Genomic DNA, 27,133 nt, shown 5'->3' on the forward strand with positions numbered 1-27,133 from the left:
GGAACATCTATACAGCTCATCAGAGAGAAAGATGTATGTCCTGGGTTCAGCAGTAGCAGGATTTAGGCTAGCTGGCTCCATACCATACATATTTTGCACTTCTAACTATGCATGTGTTTACCCCTACTATACAATGTATTCCAGACTTCCACTGTCTTGTGTGTCAGATTTAAGTAATATGTGTAATCCAAGCTTCCTTGACAGTTCAAAACAAAGACACTGAAGACACCTTCCACCAGCCAAAAAAATCCTAATTTCAAATTATTAAATAGAGAAGATGGCTGCCTTACATTTGTTCCTTCATCAAACAGCTCAATGTAACATGCTATAGTTTTCTGTGTTTGAAAGTTAAAAACCTCGAGTTCTCAGCTTTCTCGTTCACAATACACAGTGTTAAAGCTCCCTCTGCTGTCTGCATAAGCATTTAAGTTTTATGCTCCAGTGTACTCCTCACACAAACACAGATGGGAGACAAGCAGGTATTGGCAGGTATCGGCCACAATTAAAAACCAATCAGGCAAAGAAATCTGCAAATTTTCGGAAAATTTTAGATCCTGGAGACAGGGGAAAAAAAACACAAAACAAACAACGAACAGGGCAGAGTAAAAGAAAAAAAAAGTATACATTTCTTTTAGCACAAAAACAAACACTTCCATCCAATGAAAAACTTAACATTCAGAGTAAAGGCAAAATACTGTTTTAACACATTCATGCCAGCATGATCAATTAAAAATATTTGTAGTATCTTCTTACAAAGTACTCTGAAGCACTAATTAATATATAAAGGTCCAAGGCAACAACCAAAGAATTATGCAGTGTTTTCTCTATACTCCATTTTAAAGTTATTTACACAGTATTAGTTTATTCAGCTCAGCATAGCCACTCAAAGCTTTAAAACTCAACAAATCACCAGATGTTCTGCAAGAAGGTGGCCGCAACATGTATTCAAAATACCTTTTCTATATTAATTAAAAGTGATTTTTTAATTAATTAAAAGACTGAAGTGATTTTTTTTTTTTTTTAAGCAATAAGGAAGATCAGCATGCTTCTAACATGGAAATAAATTTCAGGGAGTGGGAGGAAGATGTTTTTACACACGTTCTAATCAAGCCGTAGGTACTCCCAAGGAGTTAGAAAAATCAACATATAAAAATGAATAATCTAAAAGTGTTTTTAGGTTGAAATACAAATTTCAGAACCACCTCTATCATGCCTAAATTATTAAAAATGTTTTACTGCGCTAAGAGACAGTAACACGATGAAACAATAGCACTTACAAGTATGCTATACATTTTACTGAAGAAACAAATATTTATTTTCAAGCGACTATTTCTTAAACAGTTTGACAAATATTTATGATATTCAAAAATAATAACTCTTAGGTAAAGCTCATACCTGTACCATGGATAAATAAAGTTTTCCAGCACCAACTCAAGCACCTGAGCAAAACAAAGACAACTACATTACAACATAGTTTACTGTAAATCCATGTTAGAAAAGCTAAAAACATACCACCTTTCAAAACTCATAGAACATAATTGTTACATCATAGAACTTTAATGTATAAACATGTACATTGTGATCCTATGGTGAGATAAATCATTTTGCATAGTAATCAACATACAGCAGAAAATGATGATTTCATCAGATATCAACATGAAACAGCTGCCACTAGTACTATCCACAACATGAAGCACAGTGCGTTAGTCATTCTCTTAGGTGAATGCTATGAAAAATGTCATCTTACCTCAAACAGCCCTTCCCAAATTTTTCAGATCAGTTCCCCTTCTTTTCTGATATAGCGTGAAATGTCCCACAGGCACAGCTACCTATCCTACACTTACACACATCCCTTTTTATTCTAACCTCTGCCTTTTCCAGCTCTCCCCCACCATCAAAGTGAGACAGTCAATCCTTTGATTTGTGAGCTCACCGCTCACAAAGAAAGCAAAAGGAGAATCCTAAAAATCACAGAATCACAGAATTGTTTGGGTTGGAAGGGATCTTAAAAAGATCATCTAGTTCCAACACACCTTCATGGACAGGGACACCTCCCATGAGACCATGTTGCTCAAAGCCTCATCCAACCTGGCCTTGAACACTGCCAGAGATGGGGCAGCCACAACTACTCTGAGCAACCTGTGCCAGTGCCTCACAACTCCTAGGAAAGCCATTCTCATTTCTACACATCCTGTACCACAGCATTCAACAGAGCCTGCCTTATGGTCCAGCCATCTCCTGAAGTCCCAACTACAGCAATTCCTGAAGTCCTTGTCCTACATGGATCCTCGTGGCTTTTCCCCTCCTGTTCCTAGCCCCTGCATATCCCACCTACATGGATCTCTGTAGAGCATAATTTCCACCCTTTTCATCAAATCCATTCCTCACAGGTCAAGCCTGTGGTTGCCTTTTCCATGACAGAAACCCTAGGTTAATCAGGAAGAACGAGTGCTGTTGCACACATACGCCCTGGTTCAGCTTAGCTTTAAACATTACAGAAGGAAGGGAGGCACAGGAGGTGACAGTCCCTGTTCAGTCAAAGGGCTGCCACCACCATATACACAAGGTGTACTGCTCATCCTTGCACTATGATAAGCAGAAAAAAAAAAAACCCAAACTTCTAAGAGGAAGGGAAAATGTCTGACAGTGTGAAGAAACAAAAACATGAGAAAGAAGATACGATGAAGTTTTCTTGAGATTTCTCCTCCTTCACTATAACCCAAGACGTCATCTGTACCACCTTCTCTTGTCATAACCTATCCCTTAATCAGCCATTGCTTTAGAGATCAGTTTGTCCCCAACAGCATCAATGCTGGTCAGGGCAGTAAGACAGAATACATATGCTGCTCTGTGAGGCTGCTGTGCCGTATTCTACAGAAAGAAAGGTTTTGCAAAAGACGCCACTGTGTTCAAAGAAAAATGCCAAATCTGTTTGAAAGGCAAGCTGAATGCAACAGCTGATGTTCAAGTGTCATTTATGAGAGTAAGTATTATTCTTCCTACAAGATTTGCTGCTGCACTCATTCATACTACATGCAAGAATTAAGAATTATTAAATTTATACTGTTTTTGTTTTTAGCCTTTGATCTACTCATGATTATGAAAGCACACTCACTAAAATGCATAGCATGGCCTTTTTAGTTCCTCTCAGTTCTTCAGATTTCAGTAGCTGATGAATACTCTCTATTTCTGTTTTTACTACTAATATCGCCTATTCAAATTTAAGATGATCCTCTCTCTTTTGCAGTTGTTCCATTTCAGTGATTTTTCCTCACTTTGTTTTTAAGGGTGAAGGAAAAATTTTGTTCCTTTACCTTCTCTCTCTGAAGGAATGTTTTCCAGTCTGGGATACCTTCAGATGTCTGTATTGTGGACCATACAAAGTCAACATCTTTTCTCCTACCCCTATGTGCTATAGCAGTAATAGATCTTGAAACTGTAACATCATTGTGTGTTCATGATGGATGGGTAAGATAGATGTTGTGTCACAGCCTCCTCCAAAAACACACTCCCATTCCCCCCTCCAAAAAAATAAAAACAAAAAAAACCAAAACAACAAAACACCTCAATTCTTAGATTTCCATTAAAAGCAGACTGGCAGGGTAGAGATAGATGAGTAACAGATGCTTTACTTCCCAGTACAGAAGAGATCAAAAAATCCTAGGGAATCTTCTTTGGAAGTTAATCTTCAGACAACAGGAGGGAGATGAAATCCAGCTCCAGTCAGCAAACACAGACCACTGGCCTTAAGAGCAATAGATCAGACTACTGAAAAAACTTTCCCTAATGCCTTCCATAGCAGTGCCCCTACCTAAACCACCAATTTACTCCATAGAAATCTCAGCCTTGTCACAGGTACCGCAACTTTTATTCTCGCACAGTTTCTAACAAAATAAACCTCTTTCAGGGCTCAAATTGCAGTCTCTTACCAGAAAAAGGCCTTTCAAAAGCAAAGGCCTGCAGAAAAACCCCATACTGTGCATCTATAAAAGGATCCCTTTTCATTTTTCCTCCACTCTTGCTATGTGCCTCCCCATCAAGAGTAATGACAGGAGACCATCTTCCACTTGGAGTGACAAGTGCACCTGGACTCCAAGCACAAGACAGTGTACTTCAAAAGAGTATAATGCACTCCTCTTAGAAGACTTTCCTTTACCCATGATACTACTTTGGAACTGAAAGCCTGTCTATCAGGCTTCCAGCGCATGTGCCACTGCTAACGTGGCTCTTCATCTACAGTCCAGAGGCTTCTAAAACCACCAGAATTGTTTCCAACAGTGAGAGATCTTGCTCTTGCTGCTAAAGCCAAACATGTATGGTTCTGAGAATCATCTTCCTGTGGTTATTAAATCAGCAAGAAAAGCAGGAGAGATACAAGACCTGATGATGCACCCCATTCCGGACAGGGTCTCCTTGAGATTCAGCCCGTGACTTTAGTAACCGACTTCCAGTTGAACCATTCTGCAGACTTGCCAGTTTCTCTTTTTATCTACTGTTTCCATAGACACATAAGGGCTTTATGATAATGCTTCCACAGGACAATGTCACGCAGATAATCCCACAAGCCTAAAACTCAGAGGCAGCATGCAGAAAGACAAACAACTAACTTAAAATGCACTTGCATTGTGCAGTCCCCATACGAGAGGTCAAGATCCTACTTTCAGAGGTCAAGTCCTGCTATCAGAGGTCAAGACACATTTGACTAGAATTCAAGTTCTCTATATAGCTTTCATAAAAAATGTCTTGATCTTAGAGACACAGAAAGCAGTGCTTATTTGCACATTTACTAAACACATAGCATGGCAGAGGCAGTTATGTATGATGCTCCATTACACCAAGGTGCTGTAGTGAAGCTAAAAGAGAGCTACAGTGTGAAACTATCCATACTGCAAAATACAAATACACCAAGAATAACAGGCAATTGACTGCCAGTAACTGGAATTCAAGGTCCATACAGTTTTCCCATGAACCCTATGAGCCTTCCAGACTATATCAGTGTGATTCTGTAAGTCAGGCAAAAAAAACCCTATCACATCATCCACTGCACTTCAAAGCACTAGGAAAGCAGGATGCATGTACCCACTTCCATTCTAGCAAGACCAACGACATTATTCATGCTCAACTGCTCACACTGTGCACACATGCCAACAGAATAGATGGGACATCTCAAAGAATGACAGCTAATGACAAGCAATTTCCTTGTCTGTAAAGTATTATTCTCCAGATTTAAACATAAACGATGAGTCATTTAATTTAAAACCTATTTTTCAATCATTCTGCAAAATGACAGGTTCTACTATGTCTGAGGAGCTTTGAACTGGCAAGCTATTACAAGTATAAAACCAAATGCAGCACGTAGCAATATAAGCAGCAGCTGATGACAAGAACAAACAGAAGTTATTTTCTAGCACGCACTATAACACTGCAAGCTAGTCAGTGTTTGCTGCCGAGACAAGCTTTCTGTGGACTGTCATAGAACAGAACCCAATTGTCAGGAAAAGGAACTGTAGTGCTGAGTAATGAATGGTTCAGTTGCAGGTCGTAACTCCCAGGCCGAATTAGATTGGAAAGGAGGAAGAAATGGGTAAGTAAATGACAAAGACTACTTTAAAAGCCTTAAAAGGCAGTACAGGTAGAGAGCTGAGACCACTTCCTGATGGCAGAACAAGCAATTTCCAACAAGAAAGCTACCGTGCTGCTGAAAGAGTTCAGGACTGGCAAAGAGCACATTCAGACAGTAACTGATTTCTTGTCATGCATTTGTCCATTTCGTACTTTTAGAAGAGAGAGAAGGGGGAAAGAAAAAAAAATCTGGTCCCATAATCAAGTTAAGAATTAAAGAAAAATTTGAGATCAACAGACACTGGAAATAAAATTCTACTTAGGTCAATGCACTATTTTTGTGCAGGATACAGCCCAAACTATGAAATATTGATAGATGCATGGCTGAGGCAGTTTACAGTTCAACTATAGTAATAAACATAAATGGATAGGGGAGTCCAAGCACAGGTTTTTCTTATTGTTCTAAACCATGTACAGCAGCTAGATAACCAAACAAGACTGCAAAAGATTAAGAATTTGCCATCAATGAAACGAACTACCATCACAATCCAAGAGAGAAAAAGTGATTTGTGACAAAAAAGGTGGATTTCTTCTGATTTGAGTGTGTATTGAACTATTCCGTAAGCACTTGAAAATACAAGCTTAAAGACTATACAACTGATTCAGATTAGAAACATTTAGAAATGAGAACATTGCCAAAATTCTTTAGCCTGCAAAGGAAGAACTAGAAAAACTAATAGAGAGTTTAAAAATCCCATAAATATTCCAAGGACTTGTAGAATTTGCTTTCCAAAAGTGGGTTGCACTCCGTTAGAATCTCATTAATCTTAATTCAGTTCTCACTGTATCAGCTTCCCTCTGCTGTAAAACTAACCCACAAAAGAAAATAAGATCAGTCTCTCCTCCCAACCCAAAGCAAGCTATCCAATTCCAGGCACACGTTACACACCGCATCCTCAGAGCAGAGCGAGATGCTCAGTGTGGGCAGAACCCCTGCTACCCTTTTAACCAGTACAGAAGAGTTGCACTGGCAAAAAAACACAATGAGATTTCTCATTTCAAACAGTATCCTACATAGGTGAAAAGAGTGGCTCAAACAAACTGCTTGTCTGTGTCTATCAAAGATGATTACTCTGGTTCAGTGCTCGAGGAAGTAAGCAACAGCAATCAAATATGAAATGCCAAATGTGCAGCAGCACATTTTAAGTATCAGTCTTAGAAGATAACTATGGTATCTACTCAAATATCTTATGAATAACATACTACAAAGAATGTTTTTAGCATTAAATTCCTATTTAAGCTAAACAGGAAATTTCCAGTTCTTCAGCATTTACCACATCCTTTGATAAACTTACAACTATTTGCTGCCCCAAATTCTAAAATTACTACATACATAGAAGCATTTATTTTTACATTCTATTATTAAAACAATAGGTTTAAAAAGATAAGCCTACTGAAATTATATTCAGCAATGCTGTTATTTTAATACACTTAGTCCAAACTTCTTTAAAAAAAAAATTAAAAGATTAAGTAATTTTAAAACAATAACTGTTTGGTTCTGAAACTGCAGAAGAAGTCACTACATTAAGTTAAAGCACGTCAAGAAGTCGTTATCTGTGTTTTTTAAAAACATTCAACTGTCCATCTCACCCTTCCCTTAAGGCTTTCATTCTTTTGCTTCTCTTGTTGTGGGCAAATCACCTCTTAACCTCCACTTCAACAAACTAAGCAGGATGAAATCCTTAACTTTTTGAGAATCAGACATGTTCAATTACAACTGTTCTTTCCTATATACATCCCAGTTTACATAAATGTTTATTCTGTGTTCTAGGGATACTACTACAGCAACAGTCACATCTGTGATAACAAATACTCCATCTTGCCTCTCTGCTCCCAGCATATATTCTTTCAATTTGACTTTTACAGGAACAAGTTAACATATACGCGAAGTACACCTGAATTAGCTACTGAACCAGAAGCAATATGTCTAAGAGATATGTAATAAAAACTCACTGTATTTCAATGTACTAAAGAAATGCTACAGCAATTACCTCTGAGAGCGATGCATCCACCTTGGAAGACACTTTCAGATCCAGCCATGGCTGATAGTTTTCGAGAAGCAAAGTAGGTCTGTAGGAGAGGATGGAAAAGTTGATGTAACAATACTTCATCGAGAGTTTCCTACTGCTTTGTGCAAAATGTAAGAAATACTAAGCTTACCGGTGCCACATATTTAATTTACCTGTGCCTCTTGCATTTGACCTTGCCACATACAGCACAACTGTGACCATGGGGAAATAGCTCTGGCAGTTCTAATTGCTAAGAGAAGACATTTGGACAAGTTTATGTTCTTCAAAATGATGACTCATTTAATACACTGACATTTGTGAACTTCCTTTTAGAGCATAAAATTACACAGAACTGAAGAGCATAAAGAAAAAGTTGTTCTCCAAGCAGGAAAATTGAGGTAATAAGGCACGGTATGAGAGACAATTGAATCAAACAGAAAAGTCGCTTCCATTAAAAGTTTGAATAGACAGATTCCCCTTCACACCTCCAGTCATCTCCCCGAACATCAGCTGGTCTAGCAAGAGAGCAGCTGCTTTCTCTACAACACCTGCCTTACTCATAGCCTTGAAGTATTGTAACTGTAGCATTTTTAGCCCTATAAAATGGTTTCATGTAGAATTTCAAGTTTGAAAACAGCAATTTCATTTGGGAAAGTTGTTTATTTTTTAATTTGACAGGCAGTACCACTTAGAGAAGTTTCACCACAATCAGCAAACAAGACTTAGCACTGGCTTGCCAAAGAAAAAAGCATCTTTATAAAAGAAAAAGCCTCAATAAAAAAGCATACAACTACATAATTTTTCAGCTACTTAATACTCAAATGCCAAAGCTCAAAAATGAGTGAAGCAGAAAACAACATCCATGAACCCTCCCAACAGGCTTTACAGCCATGTATAGGTTTGATAGGGCTATGCAAAACGTATGAATACAAAGTCTTAGTCTTTCTGCATTTGCTACAAAACACCTCTCAGATGATAGATACGAGCTGCATCAATGTATAATATGTCAGAAAGCTCCTGGAATTACGCATTCTTTCTAAATATAAAGAAAGCAGAATGCTGACAGACATTTACCTTGGGTTTATATTTTATCGTAAAAAGAATATTGGGCAGCAGGGAATCCGGTCCCAACGAGCAGTAGAAGGTAACGACACCAGCCACGAACGACCAGAAGATCATTAAAACATGAAGATACCTCACAAACAAACAGGAAGGCAACATTACTGCATGACAGGGTTCCGGCGCTCCCCTGGGCCCGGCTGCCCGCCCCGGCGCTCCCGGTTACCGGTTGAGGAGAAGGGTGGCGGCGCCCAGCCCCAGTAGAAGGCAGCAGAAGAGCGGATACTGCCGGCAGGTCTCCCGCAGCACCTCGGCCCCCCGCGCCCGCTGCCGCAGCCGCTCGCCGGCCGCCTGCACCCAGCGCATCACGGCCGCAGCCCCGCGCGGCGCCGGATCCACACCCGGGGCAGGGGCAGGCCGCATCTCCACGCTTCCGGTCCCGGAGGCACGTGACCGCTGACACGTGACGCGGGCGAAAGGCGGGGCTGCGGCGGCCGCGTTGTCGGAAGGGGGTGAGTGAGGTGACCGTGCCCCCTGGGCCATAGGGCGCGGTGCGGGTGCCGCGATGAGCGCTCCTTGGCCCTCCGCACGCCTCGCACCCCAGCTCGGCCGGGTCTGGACGGGGCGGCTCCGCCTCCCTAAAGCCGGAACGATACAACGCCTGCGGCAGCCTCTGCTGGTCACGGGCGGGGAAGGAGGAGGAGGGACGGGGAGCGGAGGAGGACCGAGCAGCCGGGTCCCGGAGAGAAGCTGCCAGCAGCCCTCGGTGACGTGCTCGGCTGGCATTTAGAGCTCTGTGTAACATACTGTGCTAAGCCTTCGAAATAGAAGATCTCTGATGACAGAAAGCTTACCTAGTTATAAATACTTAGGTTATGGACAACAGGGGCTCCTAGTGCTGGGCAGCTAGAAACTGCTTCATCTGATTAAATGCTCTATATTTAGCTGATGACTGAGCCAAGAAATTTAGTGACTGGGACACTAAAACCATATAAATGTCTCTCAACACTTTCTAATTACTTGTAAAGAAAAAGAACAGGTTAAGAAACATGACCCCCTCCTTAACAACTATCCAAGCTTAAGACATTGAAAACAAACTAAACCTGGAATGTAGTTTATTGCTAGCAAGAACAATTTAAAGCCAACTTCCCATGAATAACTGCCTTCAGGTACAGAGCAAGTCACAAGCTTTCAAACTGTTTGAATATATTCAGCAACTGTTACTCAGTCTTGGGAAGCTCAAAGTTATGCAAATATGACATTACGTGTTAAGGGAAAATCAGTGCTCCAGAGAAGTGTCTCTGGTTTTGAGCTCTTTTGAGAAGTTGCTGTTCCCTTACTCATTTGCACTAGGCCCCACAGAGATACGTCTTGGCAAAGGCTATGTGAGTGCATATGAAATACTTCTGTTCAGAAGAGCCGTGTTTACAAGTCTCCAGCAAAAACCCCACACAATAATGCTGTTAAGGAAAATTCAGTATTTGGAAGGTGAGTCAGGATCTAGAAATTGAAAGCTGAGAATAGCTTTAAGAACCTTTGCTCAGATGTTTTCTCACTTTGTGCAACACTTCCCTTAACCTCTCTAACAGGTGAAATGCTGCAGTTTGACTTCAGTATGTTGACCTTTTTCAGAGAGCCTGGCAAAAGCCCAGGGTCAGCTTGAATTTCTTTAAGAGCATCTGCACAGTATTACTTCATGTCAGCCCATGTGTTTTCTGTTAGGAAATTAACCAAACAAATAAGGTACATACATACAGCAAATCTCCATCCAGTGTAGCCAGAGGAAATTACTTTTCCTTAGAAGATGCATTTTTTTGCTACCTGCTTATTTTATCTTCAGCTATACTGCTTGTGATTTTTAGTCATCTACTTTGCAGTGTTTCTAATAAGGAATAACTTTGAAAAATGTGTAATTCTTAAAATAATTCATAAAGGCATCACATCATTATATGTCTGTAACATAGGAAGTAACTTGCACAGCAAACTGGCAAGAACAGAATTCAAGCTTCTGCTTCCATTTCCATTCTTTACTCTGGGTAGAGTTTAATTTGTAGCTTCACTGTCAGGGTTATGTTTGTTTAAAGTAAAATCGCCACATTCACATTTGGCACTAATTGTACCTTACCATCTGAGAAGCTGTGTGATTTCCTGAAATTCACAGGTCACCTCTGCTGGGCAGACACTACAACAACCTGCTTTATCCCACCCTGCTCTGCTAGAGACAGCTGTGTTGGCATTGCCCATCCCCTTCTGACTACTCAGGTTGTTCTGCTACATCTGAGGTTTGTCTTCCAACCTAAGCAAGCATGGAAGAACAAAAGGGAGATACTGACAACAGGCAGCTTTTCAAAATTTTCTTGACCTTATGTGAGAAATAGTTTGCCCATTCCCCAGTAACAGCCAGCCTTTTTCTCTTCACATAAGTTCTTGGGAAGATTCTCTAGTTAACTAGCAAACTGAAGGGGAAAACATGCATCTGGAGCTGAGCTCTGAAGCAGCATGGCCAGGACTGAGTTGTTCTGGAAAGCTAGATTTTATTACAACATTGAAAATTTAAACGGATCTTTCACTTCATCATGGAAGCAGTCTTATGGATTATTTTTAATAGTAACAGAGGATTGTGTATTCTAGCATTCAGAAATATACTAGTGCAGTTTTTCAATGTAAAATTAAATGCTACAGTTGTTAGCTGAATAATACCAGTCATAAGACTAAGATTCTGTTTAGCAAAGTGCTTGGTTTTTTTTTTTTAGCTTAAAAAGCCATGCTTGTTTCAGTAAACCAGGCAGTGAACAATAATAGAGATTCTCATCTGCAGAGTCAGCAAGTCAGCTTTTGTTCTTCTCAATGCATTAAGAGGGTTACCGTTTTCATGGATGCAGTTGTCCAGGTTAACTTACATAATGTAATCAGTCCTTTACATTTGCCCAACAAGGAATTAATTCTCCTATATAAATTATTCCCCACAAGTCTCTCACCACTTTTGTAGGCCCCTTCCAGAAGCTTAAATAGAAGGCTTCATATTAACCTTTAACTTCAGCCACTTAGCAGAAAACTTAATGGAAAATTCATTTTATGTATTTAGCAAATAGGTAAGCTTAAATTAAAAAAAAAAAAAAGTGAAACTGAAGTTGGTGACTCAGATCCCAAGAAAATTCAGCATTAGTGGGCATTTTAGACTGGACAATTTTAAGTTCAAAACTACAGGGCATCCATCAACAGTTACTGGTTTCAGTCTAATTCAGTTGTACACAAAAAACATAAGTGAAAATTGAAATTTTGCAGTGCTTCTTGGCCTTTCTGTATTAAAGGAAAAGTGAAAACTTGGGAGTAGGGGCTGACCACTTGATTAACATTTCTGGTTTGCTTTGGGTTGGAGGGTAATTATTTGTGTCTGTTGACACAAATGAGTTAATAAACTGCTAATCTGACAATTTTAGGCATTTGGGCATCAGCTCCCTATACCAGCTGCATAGACCTGTGCTCATGAGCTTTATGGGAATGTGTGCTGCCAGTGGATGGTGCATATTCAATTTGCTTCCTGGACCACCACATTATGGACCATAAATTGACTCTCAGTACTACAAGATCAAAGCATAGATGAGGAAATGTTAACCTGAGGAAAAGTACCTGCTGGATACACTGACAAGAACTTTGGCTTTCCAGAGAAAATCCCCACCCCAGTTGTCTCCTAGAAGAACCTAGGAGCTGCTCCAGAACACTAAGGAGCAAGGTGGAAGGGAGAAATTGTTTATAAAACGATGGGTAACATACTTCTCAAAAGATCACTGGTTTCCACAACTGCAGGGGAAATGAACTGCCAACTGACATTACACCGTTTCAAAGTTTTGTTGTTTGGTTAGCAACAGATTCAGCAGGCAACTGAAATTGAAGGGGTGGGGCTAAGGGGTTTCAGGTATAACAGGGCACTCAAAATTCATGATTATTTTCCTCCCTAAAGTACTGTAAAATACAATTCAATAGGAAAACCTGAAAACTCCTACCAGATTGTGTTTAGGACTAAAGCCATGAAGTCACTGACTGGTGCCAGCCAACATAAAGACTTGCAAGGGTAAAAGGCAGGGAGACTGTTTTGGTAAGGAAGTTAAAGAACCCACTTTGAGTGTAACTCTTTCCAGAGGGACAGTTCAGTATACCCAAAAGGAACCATGCTGGGCAAACAGTGATGTACTGTTAGAATTTCAGAGGGACAACCAAAACAGGTCCATTTGGGAAAATACCATTGGCATGAAGGGGAAACAAAGCCAAGCAATGTGCTTGAGGCTGTTTTGACTTGAGGAGCTTATAACTCTCAAGGAGGAAGTACAAAGGGCCAAAGCAACAGCAGTATATATACAGAGCTTTTCTTCAAGTTGTTTACATGAAAAGGATTTTTTTGTATACATTCTTTCACAGACTCGATACTGAGAGAATTGGGAGATGAAAATAATTTGTCCTGTCCAAACTACAGTTTAGGGGACATTAAAAGAGAAAGATAAAGAGCAGAAAGTTGCAAGGTGAGTGTACAAGATTATTACTGACAGTAAGAAATACTGGCCTGCAAAAGTGAACAGCAAAAAGCACCATTAAGGAATATGCATGAAGAGGCACAAAACCTTTGTAGAAGACACTGGAAAAATGCTTAAAGAAATTAATATTGGGTTTGTGGCAACATCTGACAAAGGTATAGTCTATGGAAATCTCATTTTAGTTCACCTAAGTGAAAAATAAGCTCTCTGGATATGTATCTTAATGGAGTATTGAGGTAACTGAACTGGTCAGTATATACAGGGAAAAGAGCTGGAAAACTTAATTCCTTCCAAAAACCTAGGTTAATCTGGGAGAGAAAAAAAAAAAAAAAAAATACAAACAACCCCAAACCATGTTAATTTGTAAGAAAAAGGAGCTGTACCAATGCAAACAGGTAAAACAATGCTATAGCCATACTTAAGAGCTAAGACTCAATGAAAATCAAGCCATTCATGTACTATGAGGGTAAAGAAAATGCTGCCCTGGATACACATTTTGTGAAAACAGGTGTATCAGGTCCTGAGGGGCATTTCCACTGACCAGCTTTGAGGTCAATGGGGGAAATTTTCAAGTAGGGAGTTAGAGGAGGAATTTAAGCCTTGTTCTCTTGTTTCAGCTGAACTGAGGATTGTCAAGAAAATCCTTTCAACATGTTTCTGTTAAATCATTGCAAACTGTTGCAGAACCTATGCCTCATAACTATGATGAGGCCTGGAGAACTTAAAGGTAGTATAAGTTTTTCATCACAGATACTTGGTGGATTTGTAGAAGAGCTGTATTGGGTTAGCAAGGCTTCAACTAGGTGAGCATTCTGTTTGTGATGACAGCCACCAGGGAACACATACTTAGGAAAAAGTTGTAAAGGCATAAACAATAATATAATACTACTTTCCTGGAACATCCTTTGATTCACAATTTTGGGGATATCCAAAAAAAGAATTTTTCTGCTTGGTTTCAAGCTGCTTTTTGAACAGTCATGAAGTTTTAACACTCATAAAATCATTCAACAAGGAGTTCCACTACTTATTTACATTTGTATGAGTGAAGATGCAGCTCTCCATTCACATTTCATTTAATATTTTACAAAGAGATGGTGAAAAATTATTCTCTACTCAATGCACTTGCTGCTTATCATTTTAGCAAAATACTTTGGCCACTTGAGCAGTCTTTCCCAAAACTAAGATTCCTACTCCAATGAATTATTTTTCACTTTTGTACCTTTTATCATCTTTGTTGTTCTCAATATCCTTTTCCAGTTTTATTACATACTTTGTTTTGTAGTGCTGGAGTAGGAGACAGCTGTAACACGGGAAACAAAACCGTTCAACAAAATAGTATTCCAAATGACTTTTATTAGTAGAACTAGTGCCTTCCTTAAACTGTTCCTTCACTATTTTTGCACCCCCTCAGTGTAATTTGACAATTTAGCCCATAAAGATTTATGATCCTTTTTAACTCATTTAGACACAACTTTCACAGTTTGGTGGATTCTTTTCCACCTCACTTAAAAAAAAAAAAAAAAAAAAAGGCAAAAGCAAAACCAAACAAATCCCAACAGCCACAGTGGAAAAAAAAATCCCAATCTGAAGTCTTCACATGCTGAGGAAATTCTAATCAACACACTGAACTTGTCAAAAGTGGGGAAAACATTAACTAAAGGCTGCTGTTGTAAGCCAGCTCGTATCAGAGAAAACTTCCTACCAATAAGAACATGTCCATTGTAGGTGCTGATAATGACCATGTAAGCCCAAAGTGATGAGATCCGTGGGGATTTTTTGGTGACTGGCAAGCTGGTATGCTGACAGCCATTGCTTTAGCTTCTGTGGATACAGCAGTAAATGCCTTGAGTGCTTTTGTCAGGTCAGAATCCCATAGAGATATTTTTAGTTTGAGCAACCAGTTTCTCTGACTACAAAGTATGTAAAAGCAGTATAGGGTAAAAGTCAAGTAACATTAATTATCACCCTCAAAACATTATCTGTGCTTTAGTTAAGTCTTTTGTCAAATGCTTTATAGAAATTTTTATAGAACCAATTGTATAACCAGGATATTGTTTTGTTTACCATTTGTTGGCTGAGGATGTATGGAATCAATCTGACACTTTCCTCTAAGCGATATACACCAAACCCAGGCATTTTCAGAATGATTAAAGAGAAAATAAAAAGCAATAGGACATAAATATCTGTTACATTTCCCTCACAAGAATATTGAATATACAACAAAAGCAAAAAGATCAATTAATGTTGACAGGCAGAATGCATGTGACAATGCTATAAGACAGCCTGAAGAGAGGGCTGTTTCTCCTCAGATGCAAGGATGAGTTTGGAGACTTTCTGAACCATGTAGACAGCTTGCCCATGTTGCTTATTTTGCGGTGAAGCTCCACTACAAAAGGAGTAAGAATTTTAATGAGAAAATTTAGGAAGAGGGGCTCAGGGCTCAGTACCAAGCTCTGCAAGGCCAGACTTCCTTACAGCTCATAGCTGATCAGTGCCATATTTATCAGACAGCTGCCTCCAAGTTTCTGAAAGTTCTGCCAAACCCTTTTCCCTGCCCCCCAAATGCTGGCCTATTTAATAGAAAAATGATGTATTATTATATACTACTTCACCTCTAGCACTGGCATTAATGGTGCTTCTGTAGAAGATTCTTCCACAGGCCTATGAGCAGACATACCTTGGCAGGACAGAAAGCCACAGTCTCTCTTCCAGAGTAGCGAAGAACTGTTACTTGGGATTTCTCCAGATAACCAGGAACTGCATTTGTAGGACATGTGCACGCTTGCCACTTACACTTAGTTTTCCCTAAAGTGTCTTTGGGGAGTGGAGAGTGCATGCTTAGGCAGGTAAGAGGACTCTTAGGTGTCTGGAAAGTGCACAAACTGTGTAACTGAGAAACAAGGAATATTTGGAAGACTTAGGCAGTTTCTGTGAAACTCCATTAAAGTTTTGCTTTGCTTTTTATTTTCTGTTTCATTTAACTAGTATTCTGCCTAGGAAAGGCATTGGAACTAGTATGATGTGATATTAACACTATTATTCTAAAACTTCCTAAATCAGTTTGATTTGACTGGATAACTTGCTACTACATAAGCTACTTGGCATATATGTTTTTCTACAGAAGTACAAAAAACTCCCACTTTTAAATGCTAGGCATTAAGATTTCCCTCTTTCACAGAAAGAGACATAAAGGCTATATTAATAAAAAGGCATTTAAATACTAAAATCAGCTTACCATCTTTCTGATCAAACTGTAAGAAATAACATTTTCTTCCCCTTCAGAAATTTTGAGTCCTTCAGTCTAATCTTGAGTTTGGGGTATTTAGGTCCAGTTTGTAGTAATCTCTCTCCCCCTCTGCCCCCAAAATTACAGATGAAGATGATGGTCTTTGTGCTTTCAACACATTCACATAAGATAGTGTGTAACACAACACACAGAACTAGGAGGTCTCAGATAAACCTCAACTTGGCGTCAGTGCCATTCTGATACAAGAAGGAAGATTTTTTTTTTTCCTCCTTGAGAAAGTAGATTTTGCTTCAGAACATACCAAAATGGAAAAAGAATTCTCTAGTATCATCCACATTCCAAGTGGCTTATGTACGAGTCTCATTACCATTATTTATCTCAACAAGTAGGAAGTTCTGGTCACCATTCTGCTTGGACATAAAGAAACACAGATCAAGTACTATGACCTATCACTATATCATGGTGTGTTCTCTATGTCCAGTGTGTTTCTGGGGTCTGTTATAGTCAAGAAACTTGGAATACCAGTCAGACTCAATTCTGAAAAGCCCATGTATCTGGTGTTCTCCTGGACCACAAATGGTGGGGAGCCATAGCCAAGCTCGTCATTTTCCCTTTTAGTTATTTGTCAGGTTGGAAGGAAAAGTCAAGCTACCTACAGAGTGATGGTTCACTCTTCTTCCCAGAAGCCGAAGAGCAATAGTTAAAAGCCAGAAGAAAGGAACAAAACTGAAAACACCAATTATCTGGAGGAATGGTTTTCACAGTGAGGAGACATGGAGTTAGTGCCTTCAGTCCGAGATGTCTTAGTTCAAAGCTGCCCACCTGAGTTTCACCAAGAACTCTTCAGAGTTCTCCATCACATGCTCACTTCACATTCTACAGTCAGGAATATTCCCATCTCCCACTGAGTCTTCAGGGATATGGCTCCCCATGCTCACCTGCAGAGAAAATAACTTCTCCCCACTGAAAGCTGTCTATGAAAAGAAATACTTCTCTATATATACTAGAATAAAATACAAAGCTGTACCTATGCCTGACCCTCTTAACTCTGTAAGAAAATCTGGCAAATTCAAATCCTGGCAAGTGTATTCTACCTTGCCACATTCCTTCAGCCTTTTGCATTTGACAGCCTTAGAATAAAATTCCTTTCGTTCACAAAGGAAGTGTACTTTCTCGTATTAAGGCATGTAAGTTCTAGCCTAGACTTGAGGAAATGTTGAACATCTTCAAGTTAGCAACCTTCATACCAGCTCTCACCTTCTTATCCCTCTAGGTCCCAGCTGTCCAAGTACATACTGTTCATTGCAAGTACATTCACTTCTGAGCACATGAAGACCACCTCCAGTGTAGAGTACGCCTATTTAGACTACCTGCACCACCAGCTCTTTAATGAAAAGTCCCAGCCTAATGCCAAGGAACTATCTGCCACTTCTCTCTCCCAGGATGCTGGGCATGTAGCGCATTCCTTTCCAGAAGAACCCCCCCCCCCCCAACTCTGCACAAGAAGTTGGTGCACTTGGCAGCTATGTGGGCCCCATCCTGAATCTAAACTCTGCAATGAAGCTTCCGAGTTGGCACTGATTCACCCCAGCTTTACAAATAACACTTATTATGACCTTTTTCCCCTGCATTAAGAGACATTTAAGACTTTACATGCAAGCTTTGCAATGAACACTGCATTCCCTTCAAGCATCACTCAATTAGAAGACTCATCATTAAAAGCAGTTTTTCTCAACTATCCTACCTTTGCACACCCTTTAAGGGATTATTAAGGGCAGTGAGTGGCAACATGTTATACCAGTAAAAAGAGATGAAAGAACTCCTCACCTGTACTGAAAAAAAGGGCCCATCTTTGGGACACATGTAATCAAGTATTCAAGACTGGCTCTTGCTTTCTTGGGGCTGAAATTATTTTAGTTCATCACTTCAAAACTGCAGGTTTACAATCAGCAGCTCTAGGATATCGCCCCTCAGAACAGGACATCTGAAACAGCAGCATTAGGCATAGTAACAGGAGATTTATTTCCTCCACCATTTTTGTATTTTGCTGTGTTCAGAATCTCCTCCCTTTACAGGGACACTTCCAGACAGCTTTCTTCTGAAATTTCTACCAAGATAAAGTGGCCCTAATGATTAAGACAGCCAGGACAAGATCTTCTTACCTTCTGAAATGTAATCCGAGGACCCTGTGTTTTCGACCTGATGTTTGTTGAATCTGGGCAAGAGGCATCACCTGACATTCCCTTCACATCACTCTGTGGCTGCTAGATGGTGCCTGGCTTACAGTGTACCTACCTTTTGCAGGAAAGGACAGACTGATTAGTAGCAGGAAAGATCCTACAAAGCTGTTAACACAGCTAAATAAAGTTATCTATGTTCTGGTTTCCCAGGTTGCTTCCCTGGCTATTCTGCCCCTAGCCCTAAGATTACAAGTTTGCAGGAATGTAGAGTTCAGGCATATGTAAGAGCCACCTTGTGCCTACAGGTAGATGATTTCCCAACTGTTCCCTCTCCATACATTTTCTCAGAGAACAAGAATACGTTTTCATAAAAGCCTTCCCAAGTGAGGAATGTCTGTGATTCCATCACTCCTAGGTCAAAATTTTAAATAAAGGCAAACACTTCTTAGTAGTTCTCTGAGGAGGAACTTCCCTGGTTGTCAACACCACTTTAAAAAACAAAAGGTATTTACAGAAGACTCTGTAGGTTTTCCTTTTCATGGGGATACTTTTTGCCCTTCAAGATGTCCAAGTTAAGACATGTCTGTTCTTTTTTAAACTGAACTTTAAACACAGTTCATTTGTGAAACCTGAAATCTCTTCACATCATTCTTAAAATGCAACTGTTAGGCATAAGTTCCGCTACTGCTGCCTTCATCTCACTTGCCCCGTATCTAAGAATTCAACACCTATCACCTATTTAACCTACATGTCCTTAGTTGCATATTAACATCCTCTCCTAAATACCTTTAGGAAACAGGGAAGAGAGAGTGCTGTGTTGTGATGAGGTTTTTTTCCCCACTATATGCATTTTTGCTAGATACAGGGATTCCAAGACAGATTATCTCTTTAACAGCGGGGCTTCTTTTCAGAGTCAAGTATGCCCCTTTAAGCTGTGTGCAGAATTTGAACTTTAGATGTTCTCCTTCATGTATTAAAGGATAAAAAGGTTGCTTCTAAAGGACTTAGAAATTTAATAGATGCTTAAAACACACTATGCATGACTGTCTCTTGTTCTTCCAGAGACTACAAAAATCAGAGCGGATCATAATCTACCTGCAGCTGTACTGGAGTTACTGTCCTTGTTGCTTTTTACTAACTCCACAGTAAACTACTGGAGCATTTTAGCATACTTCAGTAGCAAATAATCTGCTTTAGCACAGGCCATCACTGAAGGTAGTTTGAGTTAACCTTGCCAAGATATGACCACTACCTGATTTACCTCAATGTCATTTGTACCTGTATAGTACATCTTACTGCACCTCAAAGCACATTACAAACTGTATCGCAAAGCTTAGATGTCAACACTTTTTCACCATTCATCTGTATATTCCTCCTGGTTCAGTACTCGATAAAAGCAGTACTCTTTCTAAAGAATGTTACAATGAGGGCAATAAACTGTCATTAGAAAAAATAATGAAAAACATAATGAAAGAAGGCAACAAAAGAGGCATAACGAAACAAAGCAGCAAAGATCATTCAGCTACATGAGCCCAGCTTCTATTGTACTCACTGCTAAAGCTTAAAGCCAACTAAAGCTTGTGGTACCTTCAGGACTTCCTGTGACAGAATTTACAACATTCCCCCTGCCCTGCCCTACTTTATATTCAAGTCTGTTCTTCCATTAGCATGAAACCTGCAGCAGTTTTCAGTTGCAAATTCTGACACATTTATCAGCAGACATTCAAAAGCAAGTGTAAACTAACATGCTTCCGTGAAAGTGTAGGTAACATGAATAGAGGACTGCTTTACTAGACTAGTTAATGTTACATACTGGTCACTTCTTGTGAAAATACAACTCACATACACACCAGTGATTGCCACTGGAGGTTTGTCTTCTGCTAAATAAAAAAAAATTAAATAATAAAAAAAAAGTATTTAAGCACACATAGAAAGCTAAAAAAAAAAACAACAACAAAACAAACAACAAAACAAAACTGCAGAAAACCGTGGACTGGAAACAGGTTATCTTATTAGAACAACTATCTGTAGTGAAAGAAAAAAACTGCACTATCCAAAGGAAGTCTCTGACCACAGCCTGAAACAGGGAAACAGGAGCAGTCCTTTAATAGCCACTTCAGCGTTTTCACACGCAGGGACTAGGCATTTGTATCTGCCATCTCAAGTGCTGTAATATTAAAGATAAAAATCACCTTTCAACTATAATACATCTGCATTATGAAACAGATTATTATTTATTTTAGGCTAGCTCTCACCAGTGTTTTGTAATAGAGGAGTTTCATTCTTAAGTATGCTGAACTGCAGCTTAAGAAAAACCCTCATTTATTAAACAGGGCATCTATAAAATTGCCTGTGTTGAATTATCACAGAGGAAGCTTTTTAATCCCAAATTAGCTACATGTAACAATACAGTTCTTAAATAACCACTACTAGGAACAGAATTAGGTGCATTCTTCATCCTACTAGAGAGGAAAAAAATTCCCAGATGAAAATGTTAGATGGCAGAACAATACTGAAACACTATACGTGGAACCAGGAACTCAGGACCTAATATATTTAGTTCCTGGCTTTCAATGACTGACTGTGTTAATGGAAAATCCCTTAAGCTACGATTGCTAAGCCACCAATTCAAAAGTATTTAAAAATTAATTATCTATGAAGCATTCCTGAGACTTTCAGATCTAACGTATTTAACAGTACTGGATTACACTGAACAGATTACACCCAACATTCACTTAGCACTGAAGTGGACACATTAAAACTGAAGAGTTACAACCCACAACCTCCCTAGTAACTGCAGATAAAGAATCAATTAAACAGCCTGCTGAAGTTAGGATTTTAGGTACCGAAAGTCATTTAAGTACTAAAATGTCTATTTTTACTTACCATTATCTTCTGTGCAGTCAAATGGCATAGGTTATTCTACTGGCTGTGTAGCAGAGCTAAGAATGCATTTCATAACTGCCTTAGTGCAAAGAAAATAAGCGTTAAGATTCAAATATCTTTCTACATGTTAGTGACCAGAACAAGTAAAATGTGTCGAGCTAACTGTGCAAAGATTGTGAACTCTCAGCATTAATGACCCAAACACATCCTTCTCAGACTAGAGGGAATCCAGATTTCTGACACTGCAAGTTTTACCTAAATGAGTGTCAAAAACCAAGGGCTGACTTTGGAGCAGACACTAATGTCCATGAACAAAACAACTCTTGGAACTAAAATCTATCTTTGATTTAAATTTTAAAAATTCAAGCCATACTTAATGACTCATTACTTACATACCATCATAACATGTCTGTGTCTTCTAGACTGTACAGGTGCTTTTTTCTTCCCCTTTTTATTGAAAAAAAAAAAAACCCAAAACAAAACCAACACCAAACACACCACACCACCCCTCCACCCCCCCCCCCCCCCCCCGCAAAACCAAAAGCTTTTACCAGATACCTGGAAGTCTGACCATCTAACACAACTCTCATGAAGACAGCTTTAATGTCACCCAACATTTCCAGGTGAGCTCTGCTGTGTGCAACATCTACTCAAGAGCTGCCCATTTAAAAGTATTTCTCTAAAATACTAACCACGTAGACACTGGCAAGAAAAAGATGACAAGAGACAACTGCCCCTCTTGTCCAAATTCCAAGTAAGCTAACATGATTGGGGTGGGTTTTTTGGTGTGGTTTTTTTTGGTTGTTTTTTTTTTTTTTAAAGTGCCACTAGGACTATCTATTGTAACAGTAAAAGCAAAGGAGCACCAGAGAAAAGTCACTCTTTTATCCTGTGGACTTCAGAACACAAGTAAATGTAATTAAACATTTGTAAAGCATTGACTAGATGACATGGTCACTATCAGTATCCCAGAAGAAGTTTAACATCAGAGCTTCCTTTATGTCTGTTTGCACTAGATGCCTGCAAAGTAACACTGATTTATTCCTTCTCCCCCCACTAACCCTATTAAGGATCAAGGAATCTTCAGCTCGACTTCCTCTCCTGCTGCCACATACCATTTTTATCTGACAGAGCAAATGACAAAGTACAGTCTGCTGTCTCCTCTGCCCAACTAATGCAACTAGCTACCCCCAGCCAAGAGATGTCATGTGCTAGAGTTAATTCAGGAAGACACTCACCAAAGACAGACTTTCATGTCCATCACAGCCAGTCTTTAAATTGGGATTCATAAGCTTTAGCCTGTGAACAAACTCAAGCTCCAACTCTACCATTCTCAGAACTCTACATTATAAAGAGTTCTGCCCCATTGCCTTCTTCAAAATATTGCTGTTCCATTTTAAACAATTAACATTTTCCACCAAGTTTTCACTAACAGAAGCGAGGGAGTAACAGTCTTATTTTTGTAGAATGTATCGATTTGAACACACTTTTCATGGAAATGTTGTATGTGTTTATGTCTCCATGCCATTCAGTTTTATTTCTTATAATAAAAAGTCTCCCCTCACTGGTGAATGGAACCACTGAAATAACTGTTAGGCTGAACAGAAAAGTTAAGCCTCTGAAGAATTATCAAAGGCACAAGAGAAGAAATTGCAGCCATACATAACGTTTTTATCCTGAAATATTAGGTTGGAAATCCTACCTTTGGAAAAGGCTACATCTATTTTACACTATGTCATACCCTTTACCCCCAGAAAGGGAATTATTATTCCTTATTTTAGATTCAAGGCAGTATTTAGGTAAGAGTTTTACAACACAGAAAATCAGAAACTGGTCTCAGTATCTGTAATAACAGCCTTCCTCCAAAAGTAAAAACAAACTTGAGTTCCAAGTTGTAACAAATCTCCTCTTTAAATTATAAAAAAAAATAATAAAAATTACACAGTTGTATATCCTATAGGAAATCCTTCAAGCAAAAAATGAGTATTAAAACGAGCATTAATTTTAAAAGCTGTGTATTGGAGTGTTTATAAACCAGAAGTGTTAAGCAGCAGCAATTATTGATTTCTTATTAAATTCAACTAGACTTCAAATTTAGGAACAAATTACAAACCACTGTGGAGCTATGCCAGCTTAAACTAAAACCTTTGCAGGTGTTTCAGTAAAGAAAGCCTCCTATGAGAATAGACAGAGGCAGCATAATACATTAAGACAACATTGCCTTCAACATGCCAGAAACACCTGTGTATTTGATGTCCATTTGTCACCAAAGCACTCCATAGGAGATTATTGCTGTAGAACATTTCAAGTTTACCAACACCCAGTGCAACCAAACTGACGTTCTATATATGCACTTGCCCATTCTCACTAGTATTTCCGCTTAGTAATGAAAGCTTTTCTTTACACAACCAGATTTAAAGCTTTGAAAATAACTTTTTTTTTTGTTTTTAGGGTTTTTTTCCACACTAATAATCACCACATGCAATTTTGTTTTCTGATCATTTTGCTAAAAAACTGCACCAATATCAGAACAGTGCAAATCATATTTAATTTTAAAAGTTATAATGGCTTGAGTTCATAATTAGGGGGAACACTGTCAAGATCTTGGTATTTTGCTCGCTCACCATTGCTTGCATTCCATTAAAAATGCTTTCCTGTCAATTTTACCTTTTTCTTTTTTAGCAAGCTTTTTAGAGTTGAAATTTAGGATGTGATCCACAATTTCAACACGTGGTGCCTTAACAGCAATGTTTTTATGCGATTCTATCAACTGTTATAGTTCCATAAATATATTATCCCCTTTCTCCCTACAACACATTTCCACCTTAAGTCATTAGCACTTGTGATCCCACAAACATTTTAAGTTTTTCAGCAATGGAGAGATTTCAAGATTAGTAAATATGAGGACTTCCCCTCTCCTACAACCCCCAATGCTTTCATTTTATAGCAAGTCCAAATTCAGTTTCCACATCTTGACAGTGTTCCTTATAAAACCATATGACAGTAAAAGTGCCAGTAGGCATGGCAACCTCTTTAAAGGGAGCATTTAAACTCCTTGACACTGGGAATGCCAGCACCAAGGATTACATTGAAATTCAAAATTATACTTAAGGCTACAATTAGCAAACTCACTTTTGTAAGCCTAATGTTTTATCGCTAGATTTGAAAATTCAGAAGCTAATGCAACTGTGTATTTCAATGCTCAAAATTTGAGGAAAAAAGTTACTTCTCTTTAGCAAGGGCAGTATATCAAACTGTGGTAGCAAAAATCTCTTACGTATTGGCTACTCATTCCACCATCAGTTGCTTACTTTGTCTTAAAGTTCAAAACTGGCAAGGCACATTTACATATTCCAATGAATATTTGACAATTTTAGATTACACTTCATGTCCCAGCTATCCCAGTAATTGACATACAACATACTAAAATGGTTTATTAAGATAACAAAAAAAAAATCAATTAATGTGAAACATACAGGCTATTGGCAACCACTATTCTAAAAATTATGTAAATACAAGTAAACATACTGAAATGTGTGCGATTCTAAGTTTTTAACCAGAAGACCTCTGTACTAACACACATTTATATTAATGACACATAAAAAAAATAAAAACTTTATTACAAAAATAAGTTACACTCGCCTCCAGCTTACAGTATAAAACAATTTTATTTGCAGGAATGCAAAATGATTGTTTGCCATGAGCATTTTCAACATATGACATGTCTAATTTTGTTAAAATTTGCATTTACTGGGGGAACTGGTGTGTATAAAACCTTAATTAGGTATAAGCTTCAATTTTCATTGTGGTGCCTATGGGTATGTAGTATAACTGCAGTATCCCTTTGGGTAGGGGGTTAAGGGAAGCTCTTTCTGCCAAGTCCAAAGAAAGAATTTTATCTACTTTTACCTATACGAAGTTGGACTTGGCAAGGTTATTTTGTTTTTGCTTCGTCTTTTTTAAGGGTGGTTCAATAGAGGATGCTTCACCACTGAACACTCACTGTCATCAAGGTGCTTTAGAAAATTAAAAACATAGCACAAATGATTGTACTCTACTCTACTCTACAGGTTATCATGATCTGCGTAAGAGAAATGGAAAGCTGATCCACATGTTTTTACAGTGATCAGCAGTAAGAAATGCACTAATGAAAACATACCTTTTATCTAAAAAGCTAAACTACAGCCATATGCTATTCTATGATTTATGAAAAACTTCAAAATATCCAAATGTCAGGCTTCACTGTACAGTTGTCAGTTTTAGTCTGACCTTTTATAAAGGGACACTGCAGTATTTAGTACAAGTTGCTGATGCACTTTTTTTGAACATCTGATGTCTTACAAAAGTAACATCTTGCTAAACTATTATACATCCAAATAACTACAATATCTGAAGAAGCAAGGCTGCTTTTTCAGCCACAAAATACGACAAAAGCAAGGCCTGTTATGATGGTCATGAGGAAGTCTTACAAAGCCTCTGGAACTAAAGGCAACTAAGAATGTTACATTTGGTATATTATAATCTTACCCTCATATCATATTAAACAAGCCTTGCTTTTATCTACAAAGATTTTCTATGTACAGTACAGACAGGGTATAGTTCAATCCTCTGCTACTGAGGTAGTTAACCAACCCTTTAAAAAAGGTTCTGAAAAGAACCACTATCTGGAATGCCTGACTAACCAGCTCTGATGATTACACCTGAAACTGCTGTATCTGAACACAATTCATAAGTGATTACTATATAGACAATCATGATTAACCTTCATGAGCAGAAATAAATTTTAAGGATACCAATGATGGTATTCATCTAGACCACTGCAATAAAAAATTTAAATGCAAGAATTTGTGAATACCACTTTTGGAATCCTTAACTAAAAAAACTTGGGGGAAAAATCTACTTAAAGCAGATTTTTTAAAAGAACGACTTTATTCTTTATTAAGATACCATGCTAGACGTTAAGGATTTTGTTGAACACATCGGGGAAATAGAGTAGCTTTAGTTTAATAACTTGCACTGCAGAGAAAACTGTTAAAGAAATTCATTTCAAAGTCCAAGTATTAGTTCAAATGTCCCATATTTGAATCCATGATCTTCGCAGGAAGGTCTTTTGCAATAGAATATGCTCCTATACAGCTGAGATACTTAAGGTTGCTTGATATCCTTACCATTACTCCACTGCAAGCTTCTGGTGTAATCCCACATAGCAAGTCAGTCTTCATTGTAACAGGTCAGGACCGGCCTCGACCCCTTTTCCCTGCTAGCCAGGTAACAAAAGGAATCAATTAGATAAATCATTTTAAACTCTGGTCTGTATATTTGTTAACATAAAATCTTAGCAAAATGAATTATTTTAAAATAAAACTATTAGACAAGAACATTTTGCCTTCTGATTGCCACTAAATTTGGAATTTTGCTATGGGGTGTTTTACCACTTTGTCACAAACTGGTATTATTTAAAGTTAAGCTTTAAACCTTGTATCACCAGCTAAGGTTTTGCGCACTGAGTCACAAACAACTTTACATTATCGAAAATTCCCAGTAACAGTAATAGAAAACTTAGTGGTTATAGTCATCATGAAAACATGTTGAAAATTGAAT

General features: G+C 38.6%; 2 protein-coding genes and 1 long non-coding RNA gene across 8 annotated transcripts in view; 1 reads left to right on the forward strand and 2 right to left on the reverse strand.

Moving 5' to 3' along the window:
- The window catches only part of SNX14 (sorting nexin 14), a 54,895-nt gene extending 45,791 nt beyond the window's left edge, over positions 1 to 9,104 (reverse strand). For all 3 annotated transcript variants that reach the window (XM_062608344.1, XM_062608345.1, XM_062608343.1), the window contains exons 1-5: positions 8,917 to 9,104; positions 8,706 to 8,826; positions 7,805 to 7,881; positions 7,614 to 7,692; positions 1,396 to 1,439 (exon numbers count right to left, since the gene is read on the reverse strand). In XM_062608344.1, coding sequence (XP_062464328.1) covers positions 1,396 to 1,439; positions 7,614 to 7,692; positions 7,805 to 7,881; positions 8,706 to 8,826; positions 8,917 to 9,056 — 461 coding nt within the window. In that variant the 5' untranslated portion in view covers positions 9,057 to 9,104. The remainder of the gene's footprint in view (positions 1 to 1,395; positions 1,440 to 7,613; positions 7,693 to 7,804; positions 7,882 to 8,705; positions 8,827 to 8,916) is intronic.
- Positions 1 to 27,133, forward strand: part of LOC134158438 (uncharacterized) — a 411,508-nt gene that overhangs the window by 141,761 nt on the left and 242,614 nt on the right. The gene's annotated exons all lie outside the window — the stretch shown is intronic.
- The window catches only part of SYNCRIP (synaptotagmin binding cytoplasmic RNA interacting protein), a 26,590-nt gene continuing 23,514 nt past the window's right edge, over positions 24,058 to 27,133 (reverse strand). For 2 of the 4 annotated variants that reach the window (XM_062608332.1, XM_062608334.1), the window contains exon 12: positions 24,058 to 26,789. In XM_062608332.1, the coding sequence (XP_062464316.1) occupies positions 26,764 to 26,789 (26 nt within the window). In that variant the 3' untranslated portion in view covers positions 24,058 to 26,763. Of the gene's footprint in view, positions 26,793 to 27,133 lie in introns of all 4 variants that reach the window. The other 2 variants (XM_062608331.1, XM_062608333.1) reach the window with 1 other exon arrangement.

The sequence above is a fragment of the Pezoporus occidentalis genome, unplaced genomic scaffold, assembly GCF_034315485.1.
Source record: "Pezoporus occidentalis ecotype Australia unplaced genomic scaffold, CSIRO_AGI_Poc_V1 ctg13, whole genome shotgun sequence".
NCBI classification, from domain to species: Eukaryota; Metazoa; Chordata; class Aves; order Psittaciformes; family Psittacidae; genus Pezoporus; species Pezoporus occidentalis.